At 42.1% G+C, this 22,514-nt stretch overlaps 1 protein-coding gene across 6 annotated transcripts in view; it reads left to right on the top strand.

Annotated features, from left to right (window-relative positions):
* Window positions 1-22,514, top strand: part of LOC133635351 (phospholipid-transporting ATPase ABCA1-like) — a 79,977-nt gene that overhangs the window by 34,116 nt on the left and 23,347 nt on the right. For 5 of the 6 annotated variants that reach the window (XM_062028476.1, XM_062028474.1, XM_062028471.1 and 2 more), the window contains 17 exons: window positions 1,683-1,814; window positions 2,737-2,876; window positions 2,967-3,104; window positions 3,305-3,510; window positions 4,367-4,421; window positions 4,508-4,710; window positions 6,342-6,711; window positions 7,219-7,364; window positions 7,455-7,579; window positions 10,364-10,465; window positions 12,433-12,622; window positions 15,523-15,617; window positions 15,866-15,898; window positions 15,979-16,090; window positions 19,744-19,818; window positions 19,933-20,099; window positions 20,564-20,741. In XM_062028476.1, coding sequence (XP_061884460.1) covers window positions 1,683-1,814; window positions 2,737-2,876; window positions 2,967-3,104; window positions 3,305-3,510; window positions 4,367-4,421; window positions 4,508-4,710; window positions 6,342-6,711; window positions 7,219-7,364; window positions 7,455-7,579; window positions 10,364-10,465; window positions 12,433-12,622; window positions 15,523-15,617; window positions 15,866-15,898; window positions 15,979-16,090; window positions 19,744-19,818; window positions 19,933-20,099; window positions 20,564-20,741 — 2,467 coding nt within the window. The remainder of the gene's footprint in view (window positions 1-1,682; window positions 1,815-2,736; window positions 2,877-2,966; window positions 3,105-3,304; window positions 3,511-4,366; window positions 4,422-4,507; window positions 4,711-6,341; window positions 6,712-7,218; window positions 7,365-7,454; window positions 7,580-10,363; window positions 10,466-12,432; window positions 12,623-15,522; window positions 15,618-15,865; window positions 15,899-15,978; window positions 16,091-19,743; window positions 19,819-19,932; window positions 20,100-20,563; window positions 20,742-22,514) is intronic. The other variant, XM_062028473.1, reaches the window with a different exon arrangement.

Here is a 22,514-nt window from a genome sequence, read left to right as displayed (position 1 = left end):
GGTGCTGTGGCTGAGTTCTTTGCTGGGTTCCTAGGTGGCAGTGGAAGAGGCGTTCCGCTCCCCTTTCTTCTCTGTGACAGCACAGGATCTGGTCCAGGCCTATTCTGATGCCTCAGAGCATGGAGGAGGTTATCTGTCAGTCGTCTCACTCCACCTATAACCAGGTGTGCAGCATGTCTCGTTGCCAGAAGAGATTGAAGTCCATCCATCCATCTTCTTCCGCTTATCTGAGATTGGGTCGCGGGGGCAGCAGCCTAAGCAGGGAATTCCAGACTTTCCTCTCCCCAGCCACTTCGTCCAGCTCTTCCCGGGGGATCCCGTGACGTTCCCAGGCCAGCCGGGAGACATAGTCTACCCAACGTGTCCTGGGTCTTCCCCGTGGCCTCCTACCGGTCGGACGTGCCCTAAACACCTCCCTAGGGAAGCGTTCGGGTGGCATCCTGACCAGATGCCCGAACCACCTCATCTGGCTCCTCTCGATGCGGAGGAGCAGCGGCTTTACTTTGAGCTCCCCCCGGATGGCAGAGCTTCTCACCCTATCTCTAAGGGAGAGCCCCGCCACCCGGCGGAAGAAACTAATTCCGGCTGCTTGTACCCGTGATCTTGTCCTTTCGGTCATAACCCAAAGCTCATGACCATAGGTGAGGATGGGAACGTAGATCAACCGCGCTCGGGAATCATTTTGGTGATTCAACCCCCAATTCCAACCCTTGATGCTGAGTGCCACGCAGGGAGGTAATGGGTCCCATTTTTATAGTCTTTTGTATGACTCGGCCGGGGTTTGGAATCACGACCTTCCGATCTCAGGGCAGACACTCTAACTACAAGGCCACTGAGCAGGTGGTTTGACTATATGACGATATTACTTTTTTTGTTATATAAGTATGACTTTATCAGAACATTGTGACTTACATAAGCCAAATCTTAAAGGGGACCTATGAGGAAATGTGGATACGTTTGTGGCAGATCAGGAGAGGAGAAAATAACTAGTTAAGAAATATTTTATCAAAGACCTTACAATAAAATGTACTACAAACAACTACAGTAGTTGTATAAAGTAATGTAATAATGTACAGCAGTCCGTTTGGAGTCTAGACTTTCATGGTGTCTCCTAGCTGCTTCTTTGTCTAACCCACCATCCGCAGCTTTTCCATATTTTCATTAAAGAATATCCGCCATTAGGATATTATTTTTACATCCACGACTGGTGTTATCAACTCACTCTGCTTCAGTATGGTTCAGACTAACAGTGATACGCTAGAACTGCTTCGCCAAGTCTGCTACACACTGGGTCATGTTTTGATTATATTTTTAATTCAATCAATATCAGCAGCTTTTTTCCCTTAGCACTCTCCTCACACTCACTTTATTCATTCCAATGTTTGGAAAAAAGTTATGTCTATTTATAAGCTAATTATAGCAAGTAAAACACCAGATGTTTTGGTCGGATCATGAGGGGTTCACTGACATTTGCTACGCCAACTAGCAGGTGGGAGGCTCTTAAGCCAAAAATGTTCCTTGCAGCCTAAAGTACAATTACCCCCTTATTATATTTCACCCCACAATTTTAGAAATACTATATTAATGTATTATTTGCATCCAGCAGCCACACTAAATATATGCTAAAACGCCATCCCTTATTCGTATTTCCCCTTAATAATTTTGTGTTTGATATATTTCAGGTCTGTCCTGACTGGTTTGTTCCCACCCACCTCGGGGACAGTGTACATCAATGGTATGGACATTCGCTATGACATGGAAATTATTCGAAGGACCCTAGGCGTGTGTCCGCAACACAATGTCCTATTTGACAGGTAAGAGTTATAGTACTGTATTTGGTACACCTGCAAAATCGAATGAGAGTCAGTATGTAGGAGAAAAATAAGTATTTTAAAAGACAATATTTTCCAAGTGTCAATTTGTATCACTATGGTTTGCACATATATAAACCATATCATTAAAGCATCTCTATTGTTAGATACCAGTCAAAATGATGCTGTACAGTTCTACACCATAGCTGTTGTATATGATTGTGTATACCAGGTATATTCAACTAAATTGTTTTGAGGGCCACATTACGAGAAAGAGGACTTTTTACTTCACTATTAGTCCTAGTTTTTTTGTTGTGGAAAACCAGTACACGTTTGATTTTTGTCTATTTATTTTATCAGATTTACAGGAGCATTCTTTTGTTTTTAAGGACCTTTTGCGAAAAAGCTATTTAAAGATAATCTCTATGACAGCACTCTAATGTTTTTAAGAATTAGTTTTTTTAACTGAACTCGTGAGCCACCAGCACAACTGATGAAAAATGATGACCTAAAATGGTACCTTGAGGAACACTACTAGCATAACTGAAGAAGTTGCACAAATAATTACTGACTGTATCTGAAGTAAACAAGCTACAGCAACACCTTAGTTACATAAATCACATCACCTCGGTCTCCTTGGACGCATCCTCGCTCATCCATGCGGACTGGACACTGGCCGAGAGTTGGTGGGCGGCCGAGGGTGGAGTCGGCTCTCTTGGTTGCTTTGTTGGGTCTGCTCCTGTCTGCAAAACTGTCTCCCAAGTTCGGAATTGAACTCGAGGGGCCGGTAATATGTCATTCCCAGGCCAGATTTTGCTCCGGGCCACCAACTGAATAGTCTTGGTGTGTAGTGTATATAGTTTGTAGTGTTTGTATAAGTTATTGTAATAATTATTGATTTAAATATTAAATCTTCTTTCTACAGTCTAACAGTGGAGGAGCATGTGTGGTTTTATGGACGTTTAAAAGGTTTGTCCGAAGAAGAGGTGAAAGCAGAGATGGACCCAATGCTCGAGGATGTTGGTCTGCTGCACAAAAGACATGAACAGACCAAAAATCTCTCTGGTGAGTAGGTGATATAGATATTAAATATGATAGCCCTCAGAAAAAAATGACTTCCTGGTGCAAAGTGAAACATTCCCCTCTTCCTACTAGGTGGCATGCAGAGGAAGCTGTCTGTGGCAATTGCATTTGTTGGAGGCTCCAAAGTGGTTGTTTTGGATGAACCTACAGCAGGGGTTGACCCGTACGCCCGCAGAGGGATCTGGGACCTGCTGCTCAAATATCGCAAAGGTGAACTGGGTTGAGGTGGCAGAAAATGACAGTGTTGTATTCTTTTTGACACGTATCACAGAACTTTCTTTACATTTACATTTAGATAATGTATTAATAATTATTTGTCTTTTGTTTTCTTGCAGATTAAGTGCTTACAGTGTTTAGCCAACAACAAACTTAACAAAACTGCTATGTTTTTTCGTTTTATTTTCCATCAGATCGAACCATCATCCTGTCTACTCACTACATGGATGAGGCAGAGCTACTTGGTGATCGGATCGCTATCATCTCATATGGAAAGCTATGCTGCTGTGGCACACCCCTCTTTTTAAAATCTAAACTGGGATCTGGCTACTATCTGACCGTGGTCAAGAAGGAACAACTGAATCCCAGCACACCCACCCAGGGGCATAGAGGTGGGGGGGTAAGTGAGGGTGTTGTACCGTCTACTTTTGTAATGTCTGAATACTTTTTTCTGTCATTTAAATTAAATTAAGTTATAAAAAATTACATCATAAATGTTACTATGGAAATTTAATAATGAGGTTGCTTTAATCATATTAGGAATATCTAAGATACCTACACCCTCCATCAAATTTCAAACACTTCACTCATAACATCATCAAAGCTCACCTTCAAGCATTCATTTTGGAACAAGAATTAAAGTGATACAAGAAAGGTAAAATATATTAAACAATATAATAACATATTTTTGTGGCAGCAGAGGTGAAAGTTATGTACAAGTTTCAAGTTTGCATCTAATTTCCTAAATCCCCCGATTGAAGTTAGAGGTCACTATAAAGTTAGAGGTCTCTAGTTTTGAAAGACTTAACCCCCAAGAGTTGCACTAACAATAATAGAAACATAATAATGAATTGTATTCACTGATAACAATAATCATATGTGCATCAGCCCATCTCTACTTTATGAAGGGAAACTTGACAGTTTATTTTATTTTTTTAACAAAATATAATTATTCAGGAAGGTTTTCTATATATATTTTAGATAAGTTAATCCACTGTGGCATTGCGAAGTTTGGGTTTAGGGTGGGATGGGTGACCTTTACAAGTCTTGTGCATGGTAGGACAGAATTTGGTGCTAAGCCTCTGCACCCACCAGTACCAATATTGGCAGCCACAATTAAAGGTTTAAGCTGCCGTAATACACATGATCTTAGGTACAACGATACAGGAGCTATCTAAAATTCTGCCTGTGAAAAATAATGTATTAGTTTCAATTATTTAAAGTGAAGTCTTGCAGTGAATCTCGTTGTGTTTCAGGACAGCATGTCCATTAGTGGAGACACTGAGCTGCTGAGTGACGGCTACACCACATGTGAGCGTTTTGTGTAAATTTAAATAGTGTGGCAAAATATTAAAAATGAAGCAAAGATCTGATTACCTTTATCTGTTTTCTGGTAGATGTGGCTGCACTGCTCTCTTTAGTGAAGAACTACATTCCTGGTGCAAGCCTGGTGAATGAATCAGGTCGTGAGGCAGTGGTGAAAATACCCCAGGAAGCAGCCAAGGATGGCACCATGGCTGTCTTTCTGTCTGAACTGGATCAGAAGCTGGATGAACTCAGAATCCTCAGCTACGGCTTGTGTGACAGCACCTTGGAAGAAGTAAGTGTTTTTAGTCAGATTAAGTCCACTAATGAATGGGTAATTTCATTAAAAAACACAAAAAAGACACAGAAACTAGGGATTTAAAAATAAAACCACTTAATTTATGTGATTATTCACAAAAAATATTGCATTATTCAAGCATATAGATTGATCACGCACATGCTCACTAAACACCAACCTTACATACACCCTGAAGCTTGTAAAAATGAAGCACGCCAGTAAAACATGGTCTGTTGCACAGAAGAGTACGTAGCGGCACTCAGCTACACTGAGGAAGGACATCGTAGATCCCGCCAGAACAATATTTGATTTCCTCTGCCAGGAAAGTATATTGTGTGTATTTATTTTAGTTATTAAAAAATACAACTTGGTTGAAAGTGTCTCGTGTGTATAACTACTTTTTGAGCACATTCAACAATACCACGATAATATTGATATCCGTTATCATTTTGGTCACAATAACTTTATTAGAATGTAATAACAACACATTGCAAAAGAGTTGGCACAGGGGCATTTTTGGCTTTTCCTTTTAACACTCAGTAAACGTTTGGGAACTGAGGAGACCAATTTGTGAAGCTTATCAGGTGGAATTCTTTCCCATTCTTGCCTGATGTACAGCTTAAGTTGTTCAACAGTCCAGGGTCTCAGTTGTCGTATTTTACGCTTCATAATGCGCCACATATTTTCAATGGGAAACAGATCTGGACTAAAGGCAGGCCACTCTAGTACCCGCACTCTTTTACTATGAAGCCACGCTGTTGTAAGACGTGGCTTGGCATTGTCTTGAAATAAAATAGATTTTCCGACTGGCAGCTCAGTCACCAGCATTTTACCAAATTACTGCAAATTGAAAAACTGTACTACTGTTGTTTTTATGTTAACATTCTGGTGACTGAGCTGCCAGGTTTTCGGAGTGAAAATCTACTAAAATTTTTACAGTGTAGCATTGCGGACATGCTATCAATGATTGTGCAGCTTGAAAGAGGTCAGTATGAATATTCATTATATTTGGCGGGCCAAACAATAACACGACGGGCCAAATGTGGGCGTCCCTGTACTAGACCATCCTGGTCCATAGCCTCGTCACCTCTCTCCTGGATTCCTTTCCCTCCATCTAGCACTCCATCAACCCTGTTTTGTGGCAACTCCACTGGTTCCCCCATTAAACACCGTATCCAATTTAAAATCATTCTCCTCACTTTCAAGGCTATCCATAACCTTTTCTTGTCATCTCTTTCTGACCTGCTCCATCTTGCATACCCTGCAGTTCAAAGATCGTCATCATCCGTCCATCGCACTGTCTCTTCATCTCATTTTTCCACCATGGGGTCCAGAGCTTTCAGCCACTCAGCCCCCCTCATCTTTAAAATTTAACTTAATATCCTCATACTCATTTACCCTCTGCTTACTCACCTAAATGTTTACAATCATTTTTTGTGTGATTTTATTGGTCTTTATTTTTCTAAGAGAAAGGTGACTTTTCAATACAAATAATTGCTATTTTGTTATTTAATTACTTATCTTTTCCTAAGTTTTAACAGGAATTGCTGAAGACTGCTCGGATGTGAATCTGAATAGTCAGTCCAGTTGAGATCGATTCAATGCCCTGAGAATATAATATTTTCCAGATCTTTCTTCGAGTGGCAGAGGAAACTAATGTTGATGCTGAACCAAAGCTGGATGATGCTGAACCAGAGCTAGATGATGCTGAACCAAAGCTGGATGATACCAAACCAGAGCTGGATGTTGCTGAATCAGAGCTGGATGTTGCTGAACCAGAGCTGGATGATGCTGTACCAAAGCTGGATGATGCTGAACCAAAGCTGGATGATGCTCAACCAGAGCTGGATAATGCTGTACCAGAGCTGGATAATGCTGTACCAGAGATGGATGATGCTGAACCAAAGCTGGATAATGCTGTACCAGAGCTGTATGCCGACCCGCTTCAGCTGTCACAACCATCTGAGCCGAGTCAACATTTTGAAGTGCCGGAGACAGGTGTGTATGTGTGTGTGAGTGTGTGCGTGTATTGTACAGCATGTTGTATTTAGAATCAATCTACTATTTCAATGCTTCCTCTGACTGTTTATTTTCCTCAATGCTACCAGCAAGGAAAAGGCTTCATAGGCAAGGTACTTTCCAAATTCTAGTAAACAAAATAAATTGCAATTCCTTACCCACTTTACCTTACAATATAGAAAATATAAAATACATTCAGGACACATTTACATATGTCCCAGTGGACAGAATAGAGATGGCATCAGAACAGTGTAAGTGGCTCATTTTACAGCTTGTTTTATTAAAAAAAAAGCCCACTACGTTGAATCTATTCAGAAACACCAATGTTATCATGCATGCTTAAACACTTTTTGTCTTGTTAACAACAATGTGAAATGCATAATTGTCTGGCACCGCAATTCAAATGTAGCAACACATACAATAAGTGTTCAATATCAAATCATTGTGCAAGTGGTTCTCACAATTAATTGCATGTTTGCTACTCAGAACCACTGGAGATGAACATGCTAAGTGGAGATGGCCAAGGTGGGTTAGCCCTGACTGGATGTTGGCTGATCTGGCAGCAGCTGAGAGCTCTCTTTACCAAACGGTTGCTGTATGCTCGCAGGAGTCGCCGGGGCTTTTTTGCTCAGGTGAGGATGAGGTATTCTCTTTTTATAACCTGATCTGAATCACTCAATATGACCTGAATCACTCAGATGTGAAGTATTTCTGCACCTCAGATTGTCCTGCCTGCTGTGTTTGTGCTGATCGCTCTGCTGGCCAGTCTCATTGTGCCGCCATTTGGGAAGTACCCTGCCCTGAAGCTTGAGCCCTGGATGTATGGAGAACAGTACACTTTCTTAAGGTAGATGTTAACTCAATTTGCGCCAATTGCTCTTATTGGTTCTTTAGGGGTAACAACATCACTGCCGCGAACAACCGAGAATAGTCCCTTACTTGAATACAAAATTTATGGTGGCATAATATTTGTAATATAAACAAAGTGAATACAGTTTACACATATCAGACCAGTTACTCCAAGATTATAACACCAAAATAAATGTACCTTAATGCAGAATCAGCGGGTCCCCTGGCCTTGTTTCCCTGCACCTCAAATACTATATTACTAGGGGTCTGAAAATGAATAGGTAAAAATCGAAAACCCATCTTAACTTTAGAGATATTAATACATCATTTGAGCCTCTGGATCGATCTACATCTAGTATGGATAGGTTGGAAAGTCATGAATCGATTGATGGAAGCTCTCCTACAAAATATGGCCGTTTTAATCTTGCGAGACGTCTGTGATGACGTAATACAAGAGTATGCAAATGACAACATGGCAGACCGCACCGAAAGAGTTTAACAAACAATGCACCACCGAATATTAAATCTAAAGTGTGGTAAACTTTGTAAAAGAATGGTTAGTTGGATAAAAGTATTTGTAATGTTTGGAAAGCAGCGATCAGCCTTCCCGGTAAGGCCTATTCAGGTGTAATGGAGAAGAGGCTACGCCGGATAGTCGAACCTCGGATTCAGGAGGAACAGTGTGGTTTTCGTCCTGGTCGTGGAACTCTGGACCAGCTCTATATACTCGGCAGGGTCCTTGAGGGTGCATGGGAGTTTGCCCAACCAGTCTACATGTGCTTTGTGGACTTGGAGAAGGCATTCGACCGGGAAGTCCTGTGGGGAGTGCTCAGAGAGTATGGGGTATCGGACTGTCTGATTGTGGCGGTTCGCTCCCTGTATGATCAGTGTCAGAGCTTGGTCCGCATTGCCGGCAGTAAGTCGGACCCGTTTCCAGTGAGGGTTGGACTCCGCCAAGGCTGTCCTTTGTCACCGATTCTGTTCATAACTTTTATGGACAGAATTTCTAGGCGCAGTCAGGGCGTTGAGGGTATCTGGTTTGGTGGCTGCAGGATTAGGTCTCTGCTTTTTGCAGATGATGTGGTCCTAATGGCTTCATCAGGCCAAGATCTTCAGCTCTCACTGGATCGGTTCGCAGCCGAGTGTGAAGCGACTGGGATGACAATCAGCACCTCCAAGTCCGAGTCCATGGTTCTCGCCCGGAAAAGTGTGGAGTGCCATCTCCGGGTTGGGGAGGAGATCTTGCCCCAAGTGGAGGAGTTCAAGTACCTCGGAGTCTTGTTTACGAGTGAGGGAAGAGTGGATCGTGAGATCGACAGGCGGATCGGTGCGGCTTCTTCAGTAATGCGGACGCTGTATCGATCCGTTGTGGTGAAGAAGGAGCTGAGCCGGAAGGCAAAGCTCTCAATGAGTTTCCTCCGCTGGGTGGCGGGGCTCTCCCTTAGAGATAGGGTGAGAAACTCTGTCATCCGGGAGGAGCTCAAAGTAAAGCCGCTGCTCCTCCACATCGAGAGGAGCCAGATGAGGTGGTTCGGGCATCTGGTCAGGATGCCACACGAACGTCTCCCTAGGGAGGTGTTTAGGGCACGTCCGACCGGTAGGAGGCCACGGGGAAGACCCAGGACACGTTGGGAAGACTAAGTCTCCCGGCTGGCCTGGGAACGCCTCGGGATCCCCTGGGAGGAGCTGGACGAAGTGGCTGGGGAGAGGGAAGTCTGGGCTTCCCTGCTTAGGCTGCTGCCCCCGCGACCCGACCTCGGATAAGCGGAAGAAGATGGATGGATGGATGGAAAGCAGCGATAAAGTAGCGGCTAATATGAGCATCCACCTGTTGTGACGGCATGAAGACACTCAAGCGAGCGATGAGGGAGCTAGGGATGCTAATGGTAGCAGAGCTGACAAGACAAGCACACTGATTTGAAAGACTTCCAGCCCCAACTTAGCCGCAACTTTGCGAGGTAATCACAGCATCTATTACACTTTTCATTGTGCGAAAGATAAAGACCTCGCTGCAAAGTAACCAGCAGAATGGCACTTTGAAAAGTTTTTGAGCTTCTACACTAAAGCTGCTATTTAGTTTACGTGGTGGCACTTAATTGTATCTTGCACTTTTTGTTTACGGCTTCTTTTCGTAATGTTAATGGATTGCAATGCCTTGAAATTCATAGTTCTACTATTTTTTCATAATTAATACAGGAACCGCCTGTTTTGTTTGTATCTATTAAAAAATTAACACATAACCTAGGCCTGACATGATACATTTAAGCAAGCAAAGCTTCCCTCTGCATTGAATCACATCGAATCAGATCGCATTGAATTATGTTTTAAAAAACATTGTTAGTGAATCGTATCATAACTCATGTATCTACATTCATATCGAATCGCCATTTAAGGTAGAGATGCAAGCGCACATTTTTATTACTACTTCTTGTATTATTTTATGCAGAAATGCAGATGCAAGCATGCATAAAGAAATCTCAGTGAAGGGAAGCACAAGCGTTAACTGTGCCCATGAGCTGAGGTTGGGGAGGATTTGGTGCCTAGCTCAAGGGTGCACCAAAGTTTGAGCTACTGCTGCCAAAGCTGCAGCACTTGATAACAACATCTTACAGCTTACTGTAATATGACTTAGATCCTACATTCCTACTTTAAAGAGATCATGATTGATAGGCGCAAAGTTGTGACATTGCACTGGCAACATCCACTATAAAATCAGCTTGTCATTTTATTCTGTTTAGACACCTTACTATTGTTATTCTGACATCTGGTCACATTTTTGCAGCAATGATGCTACTGGAGATCCAGTAATGGAAGAACTGCAGAAAGCTCTGCTCGACAAGCCAGGTTTTGGAACCAAGTGTATAGTAGACGAAGACAACAAAACGTAAGACAACAACTTTTCACAAACACACAAACAATTACGGCATTTTGTGGCTTAAAGTAAACTTGTAAATACTTCAGGCTAGTAGTAGGCTCAATGTTGTAGATTCTAACTTGGGATAGTGTAAAATCGCTGCCAACTCGGTACCAATATGCAGAAGTGGGTAGAGTACCCAAAATTGTACTGAAGTAAGAGTACCGTTACTTTAGAATTATATGACTCAAGTACAATGCACAGGGGTTAGTGCGTGTGTCTCACAATACAAAGGTCCTGGGTTCGATCCCCGGGCTTGGGTTCTTTCTGTGTGGAGTTTGCATGTTCCCCCCGTGACTGCGTGGGTTCTCTCTGGGTACTCCGGCTTCTTCCCACTTCCAAAGACATGCACCTGGGGATAGGTTGATTGGCAACACTAAATTGGCCCTAGTATGTGGATGTTGTCTGTCTATCTGTGTTGACCCTGCGATGAGGTGGTGACTTGTCCAGGGCGTACACCGCCTTCTGCCCGAATGCAGTCGACCCCGAGAGGGGCAAGCGGTAGAAAATGGATGGATTGATAGAAGTAAAAGTAAAGTTAGTCATCAAAATAATTACTTGAGTAAGAGTAAGTAAGTATTCCGCGAAAAAACTACTCAAGTATTGAGTAACGTGTGAGTATCTTCTGATTTTACTAGTAGCCATTTTTGAATGGTTCTTGGGCTACAGGTGTAGTTGATATGAGGGTGCATGTGTAAAACATAAAAATCATAAACAATTTGTTGCAACATGTTTTCTCTGGTTAGAAGTGGAATTCTTGTCGGCTGAAATGTGAACATTTCTATGAACACAGATGACAGAACATAATATAAATGTTATTTTTACTAGTTTGAAAGTAATCATTGAAGATGTGTGCTGCCTTGCCTGACGTCATGTCAAGTTTTACAGTCAGTATGTTTCTATGCACTAAATTAGTCTGATTTGTCAAATAATTCATTTTTTTCTATTTTCACAGCAACATGTGAAGTTCTAGTTTTTACAATCTTATCTTTAATGTGACTGCTGGCCATACACAGTGTAGGGGGCGATTGAAGTAATTTCAGCGTGTTTAGCTATGTGGAAACGTAAATACAGTAGAAGATAATGCTACCTGCTAATAAGTTAGCGCTAGTAACATTCAAGCTCCAGATCTAACAGATAACTACAACTTTCCACTGTTACTTAGTGTTCTTGGTAATGGTTTAATGATTGGATCCCCGCTGTGAGGTTCCGTTTGATTGGTGAAATGGAGTCAAATGTCACTAAAGCTTAAGATTATAAAATAATTATGAAACAAATAAAGGTAACGGCGGGAATGAAACTCAATGTAACGGAGTAAAAGTAGTGTTTCTTCTTCACAAAAATACTCAAGTAAAAATAAAACGTATGTTACATTAAAACTTCTGACAAGTACAATTTTTTCAAAAAGTTACTTAAGTAAATGTAACGGAGTAAATATAGCGCGTTACTACCCACCCCTACCAATATGGCACCGGTGCTGACGTTAACGGGAGTAACCAGACCAAATGTACCTAATGTCGCATCCTGACTAGGGATAGGCACTGAAACTTGGTTCTATAAAAACACCGGTGCCGACTTACATGGAAGTATCCACACCGGAAAAAAAGTAGCTGTTGATGGAATGACCAGACTTATCAGTTGTTTAATTTTTTAGAAATTATATAAAACTGTAGTCATTACAAATGGCAAAGTATTGGCTTTAAGAAACACTTAAGAAATCAAGAAAATAAATTGTGGTAATAACCGTTTCATTTTTAGATCAAGCAGAGTGAAAAAACTATGTGAGTGAAAAATGTATGGGATCCCTCCTTAATTCTGAGGAAAAAATGGTTGTTGTCATGAACAAGCCTGACTGAAAACATAAAACAAGTATTACTTTGGTGGCGGTGCTGGATATTGTGTAAATGATACCAAACCCTACTTACATGTCCCACCAGGAACCCTGAGTGTGACAACCTGGAGGGATGTTTGTTCACGCGGCCTCGGGTTTCCTCCTCCACTCTGCAAATGTTTGAAAGAGGAAAATGGACCAAAGAGAGGACTCCTGACTGTCAATGCAGCACCGAGGTTGTCAGACGGATGCTCCCTGAATGTCCGCAGGGGGCCGGCGGACTTCCGCCACCACAGGCGAGTATGATGTCACATTGTCACTGATTTACACAAATTAATGGACTTTAATACTTATTGGGTTTTTGGTTCTGAAACTTTGGATTTTTTTAGTGACAATGGAAAGGCGGTGACGTAGCAATGATTTTATTACATTCAGCGCACTTACTTAGCATACAATCAGATTGCTCTAATCGCCAAACCGTCAATCGCAATCGACGAGGTGATCTGTGGGACTTTACTGGTCGATAACGAAAATATAAAAAAAACAAGTGCCACCCTCAGCTGCAGATTGACCAAAAAACCTGCTAACATTGGACATTTTCCAGCATCCAACATCTATCAACTCTCCCGTCAACCACAACCTCCATCGCTTGCCTGCGACTGGAAGCTAACATACCAAATGGAGTACGTGAACTGTGCTACAAAGCAATGATTTTGTGTTTATTTTTTGTGAATACAAAACTAAACATTGATATGTGCAAAGGCAGTGAAATGTGATGAAACAAGGTGGCAGCTAAAGAAAAGCCTCCCCGTTCTACAACAGGGCTGCCCAAAGTGCGGCACAAGGGTCATCTGTGGCCCGTGACTCGTTTGTCAATGGCCCTAGGCACATTGCAGAGAGTTACAATGAAAAAAAGCCAACATGTTGACATCGGCCAACACAACGCTTTGTCTTTATAATTTTGATCATTTTAAAACATTCTAATTTTCAAAAATCGTTTAAAACACACATGTATATATCCATCCATCCATCCATCTTCTTCCGCTTATCCGAGGTCGGGTCGCGGGGGCAGCAGCCTAAGCAGGGAAGCCCAGACTTTCCTCTCCCCAGCCACTTCGTCCAGCTCTTCCCGGGGGATCCCGAGGCGTTCCCAGGCAAGCCAGGAGACAGAGTCTTCCCAACGTGTCCTGGGTCTTCCCCGTGGCCTCCTACCGGTCGGACGTGCCCTAAACATTTCCCTAGGGAGGCGTTTGGGTGGTATCCTGACCAAATGCCCGAACCACCTCATCTGGCTCCTCTCGATGTGGAGGAGCAGTGGCTTTACTTTGAGCTCCTCCCGGATGACAAAGCTTCTCACCCTATCTTTAAGGGAGAGCCCCGCCTCCTGGCGGAGGAAACAAATTTCGTCCGCTTGTACCCGTGATCTTGTCCTTTCAGTCATAACCCAAAGCTCATGACCATAGGTGAGGATGGGAACGTAGATCGACCGGTAAATTGAGATCTTTGCCTTCCGGCTCAGCTCCTTCTTCACCACAACGGATCGATACAGCGTCCGCATTACTGAAGACGCCGCACCGATCCGCCTGTTGATCTCACGATCCACTCTTCCCTCACTCGTGAACAAGACTCCGAGGTACTTGAACTCCTCCACTTGGGGCAGGGTCTCCTCCCCAACCCGGGGATGGCACTCCACCTTTTTCCGGGCGGGAACCATGGACTCGGACTTGGAGGTGCTGATTCTCATCCCAGTCGCTTCACACTCGGCTGCGAACCGATCCAGTGAGAGCTGAAGATCCTGGCCAGATGAAGCCATCAGGACCACATCATCTGCAAAAAGCAGAGACTTAATCCTGCAGCCACCAAACCGGATCCCCTCAACGCCTTGACTGCGCCTAGAAATTCTGTCCATAAAAGTTATGAACAGAATCGGTGACAAAGGGCAGCCTTGGCGCAGTCCAACCCTCACTGGAAACGTCTCCTCGTCGGCCACTGATGTGGTCATTCAGTGGTTTCCCACCTCGCCAGAAGCAGCGCCGTTCAACGCGTTGCCGCCACCTGACTCTCCCTCGATGGTTGCGGGGCACACTTGGCCTGGCGACCCACTGCCAAGTCCTCCCTGCGCCCTACCTTGACTTTTGAACATTTTCTGTTTTGTTTCCCGGGGACATCTGGAATTTGTCCCGAGAGGGGGTGTCCTGTGACGATCCGTCACTTAATTTCTGTTTGTGCTTCCTCTTTTTGTGCTTATTTCCTATCAGTGCTCTTATTTGTTTCTATTTCCTGCTTGTCCCGCTGAGCGCTTTTTTCCCCTCACCTGCTGTTGATTGGCAGCCGGTCCACACCTGGTGCCAATCAGCATGTTTCTATTTATGCCTGTCTCGCGCGCTCCTCAGTGCTCGAGGATTGATTTATGTTTGTTGAACTGTTACATGCAAGACTGCTTTCTCCTGTTTAATTATATTAAAATCATCTTACCTGATCTCCTGGTTCCTGCATCTTGGGGTCACTACAGGGGGGCGGTATGGCGTAGTGGGTAGAGCGGCCATGCCAGAAACCTGAGGGTTGCAGGTTCACTCCCCGCCTCTTGACATCCAAATCGCTGCCATTGTGTCCTTGGGCAGGACACTTCACCCTTGCCTCCGGTGCCGCTCACACTGGTGAATGAATGATGAATGAATGATAGGTGGTAGTCGGAGGGGCCGTAGGCGCAAACTTGCAGCCTCACTTCCGTCAGTCTACCCCAGGGCAGCTGTGGCTACAAATGTAGCTTACCACCACCAGGTATGAATGAATGATGGGTTCCCACTTCTCTGTGAGCGCTTTGAGTATCTAATAATAGAAAAGCGCGATATGAAATTTAATCCATTATTATTATTATTACTACAGTTGCAGCCATGCGAGCTCCTGACAGCGCCACTTTTGCATTTTTTATCAATTGTCCACACAGTCTTAGTAGAGCACATACAACATATAGTACTAATAGTACACAGCATTTTATAGTTTGCGCACGCTGTTTAGCGCGTGGTGTTTGGATCTTAGTACAGGCCATGTGTGTAAAATTGCTGTTCTAGCTCATGTATTTCTTTCAGCTCAGCAACAGCATATCTCTGAATTTATGTGCAATTTCGAAGTGTATTGCAGTTCTTACTTATTGTGTGTCATATAAGAATATATTTAAATTTATATGGAATTTCAGATCATGAGGGAAACTGGTGACATTCTCCAAAATCTGACAAATTACAACATCTCAGATTTCCTGGTGAAGACCTACCCAAATATCCTTAAGAAGAGGTATTTCACGTAACATCACAGAAGTTTTATTTTGTCTTTCACTTTGTATTTAATTTATAATGCCCAATATATTTTAATTGCTGATATTTACTTAACTGATGACATTTGTTTCAATCTGTATTTACAAGGGTCTATTATTTGTATTTGCTACAAAGAAAATATCCCGTACATGTTACTATAATTGTAAAAATGTGTTCGCATTTTTGTGGAAGCAGGATGTTGTTGAAGTTTGTGTGATTTCTTCACAGCATGAAGACCAAGAAGTTGGTGAATGAATTTAGGTAAATTGCTGGGATGAAAACTCGACAAGACCAAACATATCCTGTTCATGTGTGCCAATGATTGAAATGCTGTTTTACAGATATGGAGGTTTCTCCCTGGGAGGCAACACCATCAAGTTTTCTTCAAGACAGGAACTCGAAAAGTCCCACCAGAAAATCCGAGAATACTATGACTACTACTCTATTAGTCGGGTACTTTATGCTTTTATCCCTGCTGTCTTTCTCAATCCATGTGTTTTGTACAGTGAAGCCCGTTTATGTGAAACAGCTTATCAAATCCCGGTCCAACATGTTATTATAAAAAAGCCGACCACTTTCCTCAATATAACATTTCAAGCCTAAAAGGATTGTTTGTATGAAAACTGTTCCGTATGAATCCACATGTGGTATATTATCAACTTCTTCATTATTGCTAAGCAGACTGACAGACTTCCTGTTAAGCGCAAAATAAGCTTAAAAATAAAAGCATGGTTTTTAACCTCGCTTCTATACCAATTAATGTATATATTTTTTAGTGATTGCATGAGAGTTTAAAGCACTAGCCAACAAGCTAAAAGTCTGAGCTGGTAGCTGCTTGTGCCACACAACTCTTAGGGTCCCTGGGAGTGAGGTTTGCCAGCATACTCTTGCACAGCTACACCAGTTATCATCCTTTGCACATGTTCAAAGGTTTTATTGCCATTGTAGTCAAGGCATACTATTACGGTGTTCGACTGGTCAACCTCGAATGCAGAGGCTGAAGTGAAATGTTTGTAGCCTGACGTGAACATTTCTACTGACAAAGATGACAGCGCACATGTTCCTTTTTCTAGTTTGTGAGTAAACATTGAAGAGTAGATGTTGCCTTGTGGGCCCTGTTATGTGACTGCCAGACTCTGCTTGATTGGTGAAATGCAGAGTTGTGTATAGAGAGAGTATGGACAACTAAACAACAGGCGCCATGTTTCGTACCTAGGACGTGTGCGGCTGTGCCCGGAAGCATGCAATTGTGTCGTTCTGGTGTTAGTTTTCACCGAAATAATAAGCCTAAATATAGTTCTAAATATACTCCAGCTCATAAACTTACTATTTTGTTAAAGTATAAGTTTGGAGCGGGGGTGTATATTGTAGCGTCCCGGAAGAGTTAGTGCTGCAAGGGGTTCTGGGTATTTGTTCTGTTGTGTTTATGTTGTGTTACGGTGCGGATGTTCTCCCGAAATGTGTTTGTCATTCTTGTTTGGTGTGGGTTCAAAGTGTGGCGCATATTTGTAACAGTGTTAAAGTTGTTTATACAGCCATCCTCAGTGTGACCTGTATGGCTGTTGATCAAGTATGAATTGCATTCAGTTATGTGTGTGTAAAAGCCGCATATATTATGTAATTGGGCCGGCACGCTGTTTGTATGGAGGAAAAGCGGACGTGACGACAGGTTGTAGAGGACGCTAAAGGCAGTGCCTTTAAGGCACGCCCCCAATATTGTTGTCCGGGTGGAAATCGGGGGAATTTCGGGAGAATGGTTGCCCCGGGAGATTTTCGGGAGGGGCCCTGAAATTCGAGAGTCTCCCGGGGAAAATCGGGAGGGTTGGCAAGTATGGTATATGTATGCTTACATGCCTCGCACAAGACACTTGTTAATGTCATCCAGCCTTCCCGTCGAACCTTCACTTCCCATATTTTTCTACTTTCGGAGTTGCGGGAAACGTATACAATTGCTTCCCGCCTTTTTTGCGAGTGGAGCAACCCCATGCCGCACAACAGGGCATGTTTACACGGCAAACGCTTTTCAGATAAAATAAATGTATATTGAGGAAGGGCAATGTCGCTTAGCTGCGGCTTCATACTGGTACGTAATATAACACCTTGTAGTCACGTGAGTGCCTTTTGACCAATCCTTGAGATCACTTGAAACCAGGTAGTCCAGACCTGGGCATTGTACGGCCCGCGGGCCGCATCCGGCCCTTTGCGCATCCCTGTCCGGGCCGCGTGAGGCCAATCATAAATTACAAAATAAATTTCAAAAAGTATCTATGTCGAGTGTGCAATACAACGGTGCTGCTTTTTTTTGAAAAGCGTTATTTGTATTACTTCCGTGTGGACGTATGGTATGCGCGTGTGCGATTGTGAGTGAATTGAACGGCGCAATCACAAATTACAAAATAAAGTTTAAAAAACATCTATGTGGGCCCTGTGCTGCTTTTATTTTGAAATGTGTTATTAATGCCGTATGCCCGGGGGGAACCTGTGAGTGAAGGTGCATAGAGACAAGTGATGAGACGCTAAAAAAAGAAAAGTTGATGACGAATGGCGTGTTTTCAACAAGACATGGACTGCCAAGTATTTCTTTACATAAATTAATGGTAAAGCCGTGTGCTTAATGTGTGGTACACAGGTTGCTGTGTTTAAAGAATATAATTTTAATCGCCACTACACGAAGAAACACGAGGGAAAATACCGGAATGTGTCTGATGAAGCGCCCGCAAGGGAGGCCGATGCGTTGATGGTAAAACTGCCATATTTCACACCCCCAGAGATGCAGCTGTCAAGACAAGTTTCGTCATTTCTCACAAAAGCGCCAGAAAAAGTAAGGCGTTTTCTGACGGAGAGTTTATTAAGGAGTGCTTATTGGACTTTGTTGCGCTGTATGCCCGGAGACATGGACTGTTTTTCGCTAACTTTGGATGAGATCTGCGATGTACGTGACACCGCCCAGCTGCTCTTCTTCTTACGTGGGATAACTGCAGACTTTCAAATCACGGAGTAGCTGGCAGCCATGCAGTCAATTAAAGAGACAACCACAGGTAATGACTTGTTCGCATAGGTAAATGCGTGTTTGGACATGTTAGGACTGAAATGGGACAAGCTGGCAGGTGTGACAATCCAATCCACTTTATTTATATAGCACATTTAAACAACAAAATGTTTCCAAAGTGCTGCGCAACAATATTAAAAACAATATTCAAATATTATCCTTAGCTCCACCAATGACTGAATAAAAAGAAAAAACAATTACATATAAAACCAATATAAAAAACAATATAAAATAAATATGATTAAAAACTTTTTAACAACAGATGGTTGTCCAAATCTGACGGGGAAAAATGTTGGATAATGCAGGATAAAGTGACCATCAAAAGCAATCTGCTTTTGTATAAAGTTAAGTTAGGTTACATTAAATTATTATTATTATTATTAATTATTATTATTATTATCATAATTATTATTTATCTTACGGTATATCAAAAATAATATTGAGCAAAATTTAATTGAAATATTGTCGTGTGGCCCTCCAGCAGTGCTCGGGTTGCTTATGCGGCCCCCGGTGAAAATTAATTGCCCACCCCTGAGGTAGTCCATACTCTCTATGTACACAACTCTGGTGAAATGTAGTCACACGTCACTAGTGTTTATGTCATGAGACAGTTCCCGCTGGAAGAAGTTTCTCCAGCACGCCACATTAATACAAATTTGAAATGAGTAAGAAGATTATAAAAAAATACCCTGAGAGGGACAAGCGGTAGAAAATGGATGGATGGATAATGATAAAAATAAATGTAGCGATTGAAATGAAATTGTAACTGAGTAAAAGTGTAAGAGTAATGTCAATTAAATCTACTCTGACGAGTATCCAAAACGTTATTGTAAATAAAAGTAACAGAGTAAATGTAGTGCATTACTACCCATCTCTGCACAATATTCCCGTCGTGACAATATGAAATGAAAAAAAAAATAAAAAAAATATGCACAAATGGAGGAAGACCATATCAACAAATAATGAAGGTTAAAAAATCCTTTATTATCGCACATTCTGATTTTGTGTCTGGCCAAAAGAAATTGTGCACTCTAACACAACTGTTTGTTCTTCACAGTGGGGCTCCTTTGATACGTTCCTACGAAAAATACCAGTTTTTTCGGAACGACTTAACACTGAAAAAAATGTCAAGGTAATTTCATCTGTTCTGAATTATTGCATTTAAGAATGACCAACACCACAAACCAAGTGACCAACACACACATGAACAACTTTCTGTCTGACTGAAGTGTTTTTCTGCATTTAGGTGTGGTTCAATAACAAAGGTTGGCATGCTATGGTGTCATTTGTTAATGTGATGAACAACGGTCTTCTGCGGGCCGACCTGCCACCTGATCTGAGACAAAAATACGGCATCACTGTTTACAATCACCCGTTAAACCTCACGAAGAGGCAGCTTAGCCAAATTGCCATGTGAGTACTTCTGAGTCGATTGGTGGTTCATTGGCAGGGATCATTGCTAAGTTAGTGCATTTTAATTCCCCATTGATTAGTAGGAATTAACATTTTAGAAGAGAATCCAAATCAGAAAAAATATGTATCCTACTGTTTTTCCCTGTGCTGTATTTCATTAGGGGTATTACAGTGCAAGTGAGGTTAAGCACATCGAACTCACAGCCAAGAGGTTCTGGGTTCCAAACACAGCTCAAAACACTGTGTGTAGAGTTTGCATGTTGTATAGTGCTTGGAAACTGCTGCAATTTCCTCCCACAGTCCAAAAACATGCATGTTAGGCTAATTTAAGACTGTAAATTCATCATAGGTATGAATAACAGTTGTCTGTTGACTGAGATAGGTCCAACTCACCCGTGACCCTGAACAGGGTAAGCGGTTGAAAAAAAATGTGTTTAATTTGTCTTTGCCTTTTCTTTCATCAGCAAGACGACGTCCGTGGACATTTTGGTTTCTGTCTGCGTTATGTTTGCCATGTCCTTTGTGCCAGCCAGTTTTGTCCTTTTCCTGATTGAAGAGCGAGTCAGTAAAGCCAAACACCTCCAGTTTGTCAGTGGTGTCAAACCAATCCTCTACTGGGTGGCATACTTTTCCTGGGACTTGGTTAGTAAAAACTACACAGAGGACCCTATTCTCCCGCTTTTGCTTAAGCGCTTTTTTAGGCGCTTGAAGTTACGCACGTTTCTCTTATTCGTGCAGACACGCCCATCCTGTGTGTTCGCTCTGCAAAAGTGCTTAAATTTGGAATAAAGGTGGCCTCATTACAAATGAGGCAGACTTTGCCATGGCGCCTTTTTAACTTGCTTGTCCAAAAATTGTGGAACCTGGAGTTTTACTAGTAAATACCATAAAAATCAATGAAAAAGATAGCACTTTAACATTGAAAAGGCTGTATTAATCCATGCAGTACTTGTCCCGTGAACGTCTGTTGTCATAGTAATGAAGCAACGTGATTTTTGCAATGCATTGTGGGGGCTGTGTAGATACTTTTTACACAAATAAGCATACTTTTTACACAAATAAGCATAGATGAAAGAGAGACTTGAATCAAGTAAAAGTGCAACCAAACTTGTCTATATTTTATGTCAACGGAGTCAGTTTTAATACCGGTGAATAATTTCAGAATGCAAAGTCTGTTAAGGCACATAGTCCTATGTTCAAATTGTGCGTAATCTACAGCTTATGTGTCCGAGGTGTGTGAGGTCCTGGTCTTGTTTCGTAAGCAATGTTCCCCCAAAAAACAAGCCCATTGTTCCTTGTAAGTACTTTCATCACTGTGCTACCTCTCAAAAAAATACTCATTCATTTTGTGCTACACCAGGACTAATAGTAAATAGACAACATGCTTTTTTTCCAAAATACCGTAAGTTGTTTGTCGCCCGCAGCTAGCTTGGCTATGCTAACATCCTGTTAAATGCTAGGTGTGAATCAGAATAAAACATGCTTTGATTCAAATTTTAGAATGTGACAATGTCATTAACACACCAACATATACAAGGTGATGGCATTAAAAGTAAGTTTAATTGTCACACGGCGGCTATCCAGGCTATTTGCCGTCTCTTTAGAAGTTTATTAAGTATGATGTACATTGCATCCAAACTTCAAGCGCAATATAATGTTTCATCTTCACGGGGCGCTGGATTTAGTCCAGCCTCAGAGGCACGTAAGAAAGTACCAGTTGAGTGAAAAAACAAGTTGTTTCTGTATTAAAGCTTTTATCATATATATCTGATTTATGACACCAAAAGACTTGCAAAGTTTGCGAATAAATAAATATGATCAAAATAGGATCAATCTCAGGGAGATACCCGAGCCATTTTGAAAGTTAATGAGAAAGCCAGTCACGTGATCGCTAGGAACCACAGATTCCTTCCCTATCAACAACAATGCTAATCAAGCAGACTTTGTGAGAGCCAACAATTACGACCCAGAATCCTATTTTTTGAGTCCGAACACAAAGAGGATGAGCAACAAGTTTTAGAAGCCGAGTGCTGCATTGCTCGGTGCTAAACATCCAAACTAACCTTATTAAAACGTAATAAAACAAACACTGTAATATTTACACTTTTGCTGGGATGCCGACTGACGGGACGCTCACATAATTTTGTTTGGACGAAGAATCAATCACAATCTTCACAACATGAGCAGTGTAAGCTAGCATTAGCTCACTGCTAAATAACAATATCACTCATATTTGGTTAATTTTCAGGTCACGACATGTAAATGGAGTATTGATGGCGGTTTCTGGATCTTTTTAGAGGATATAATGTGTGCGAGAGGACCCTCGATCTGTTGACTCAATTGTTAGCCATGTATGTACGATTTTAAATGCATAAAAAAGCCAAGCATATGTGTTCTTGACATAAGGATTGTGAA

This window comes from Entelurus aequoreus, linkage group LG19, assembly GCF_033978785.1.
Source record: "Entelurus aequoreus isolate RoL-2023_Sb linkage group LG19, RoL_Eaeq_v1.1, whole genome shotgun sequence".
Taxonomy (NCBI): domain Eukaryota; kingdom Metazoa; phylum Chordata; class Actinopteri; order Syngnathiformes; family Syngnathidae; genus Entelurus; species Entelurus aequoreus.
This window is presented reverse-complemented; position numbering and strand designations above follow the sequence as displayed.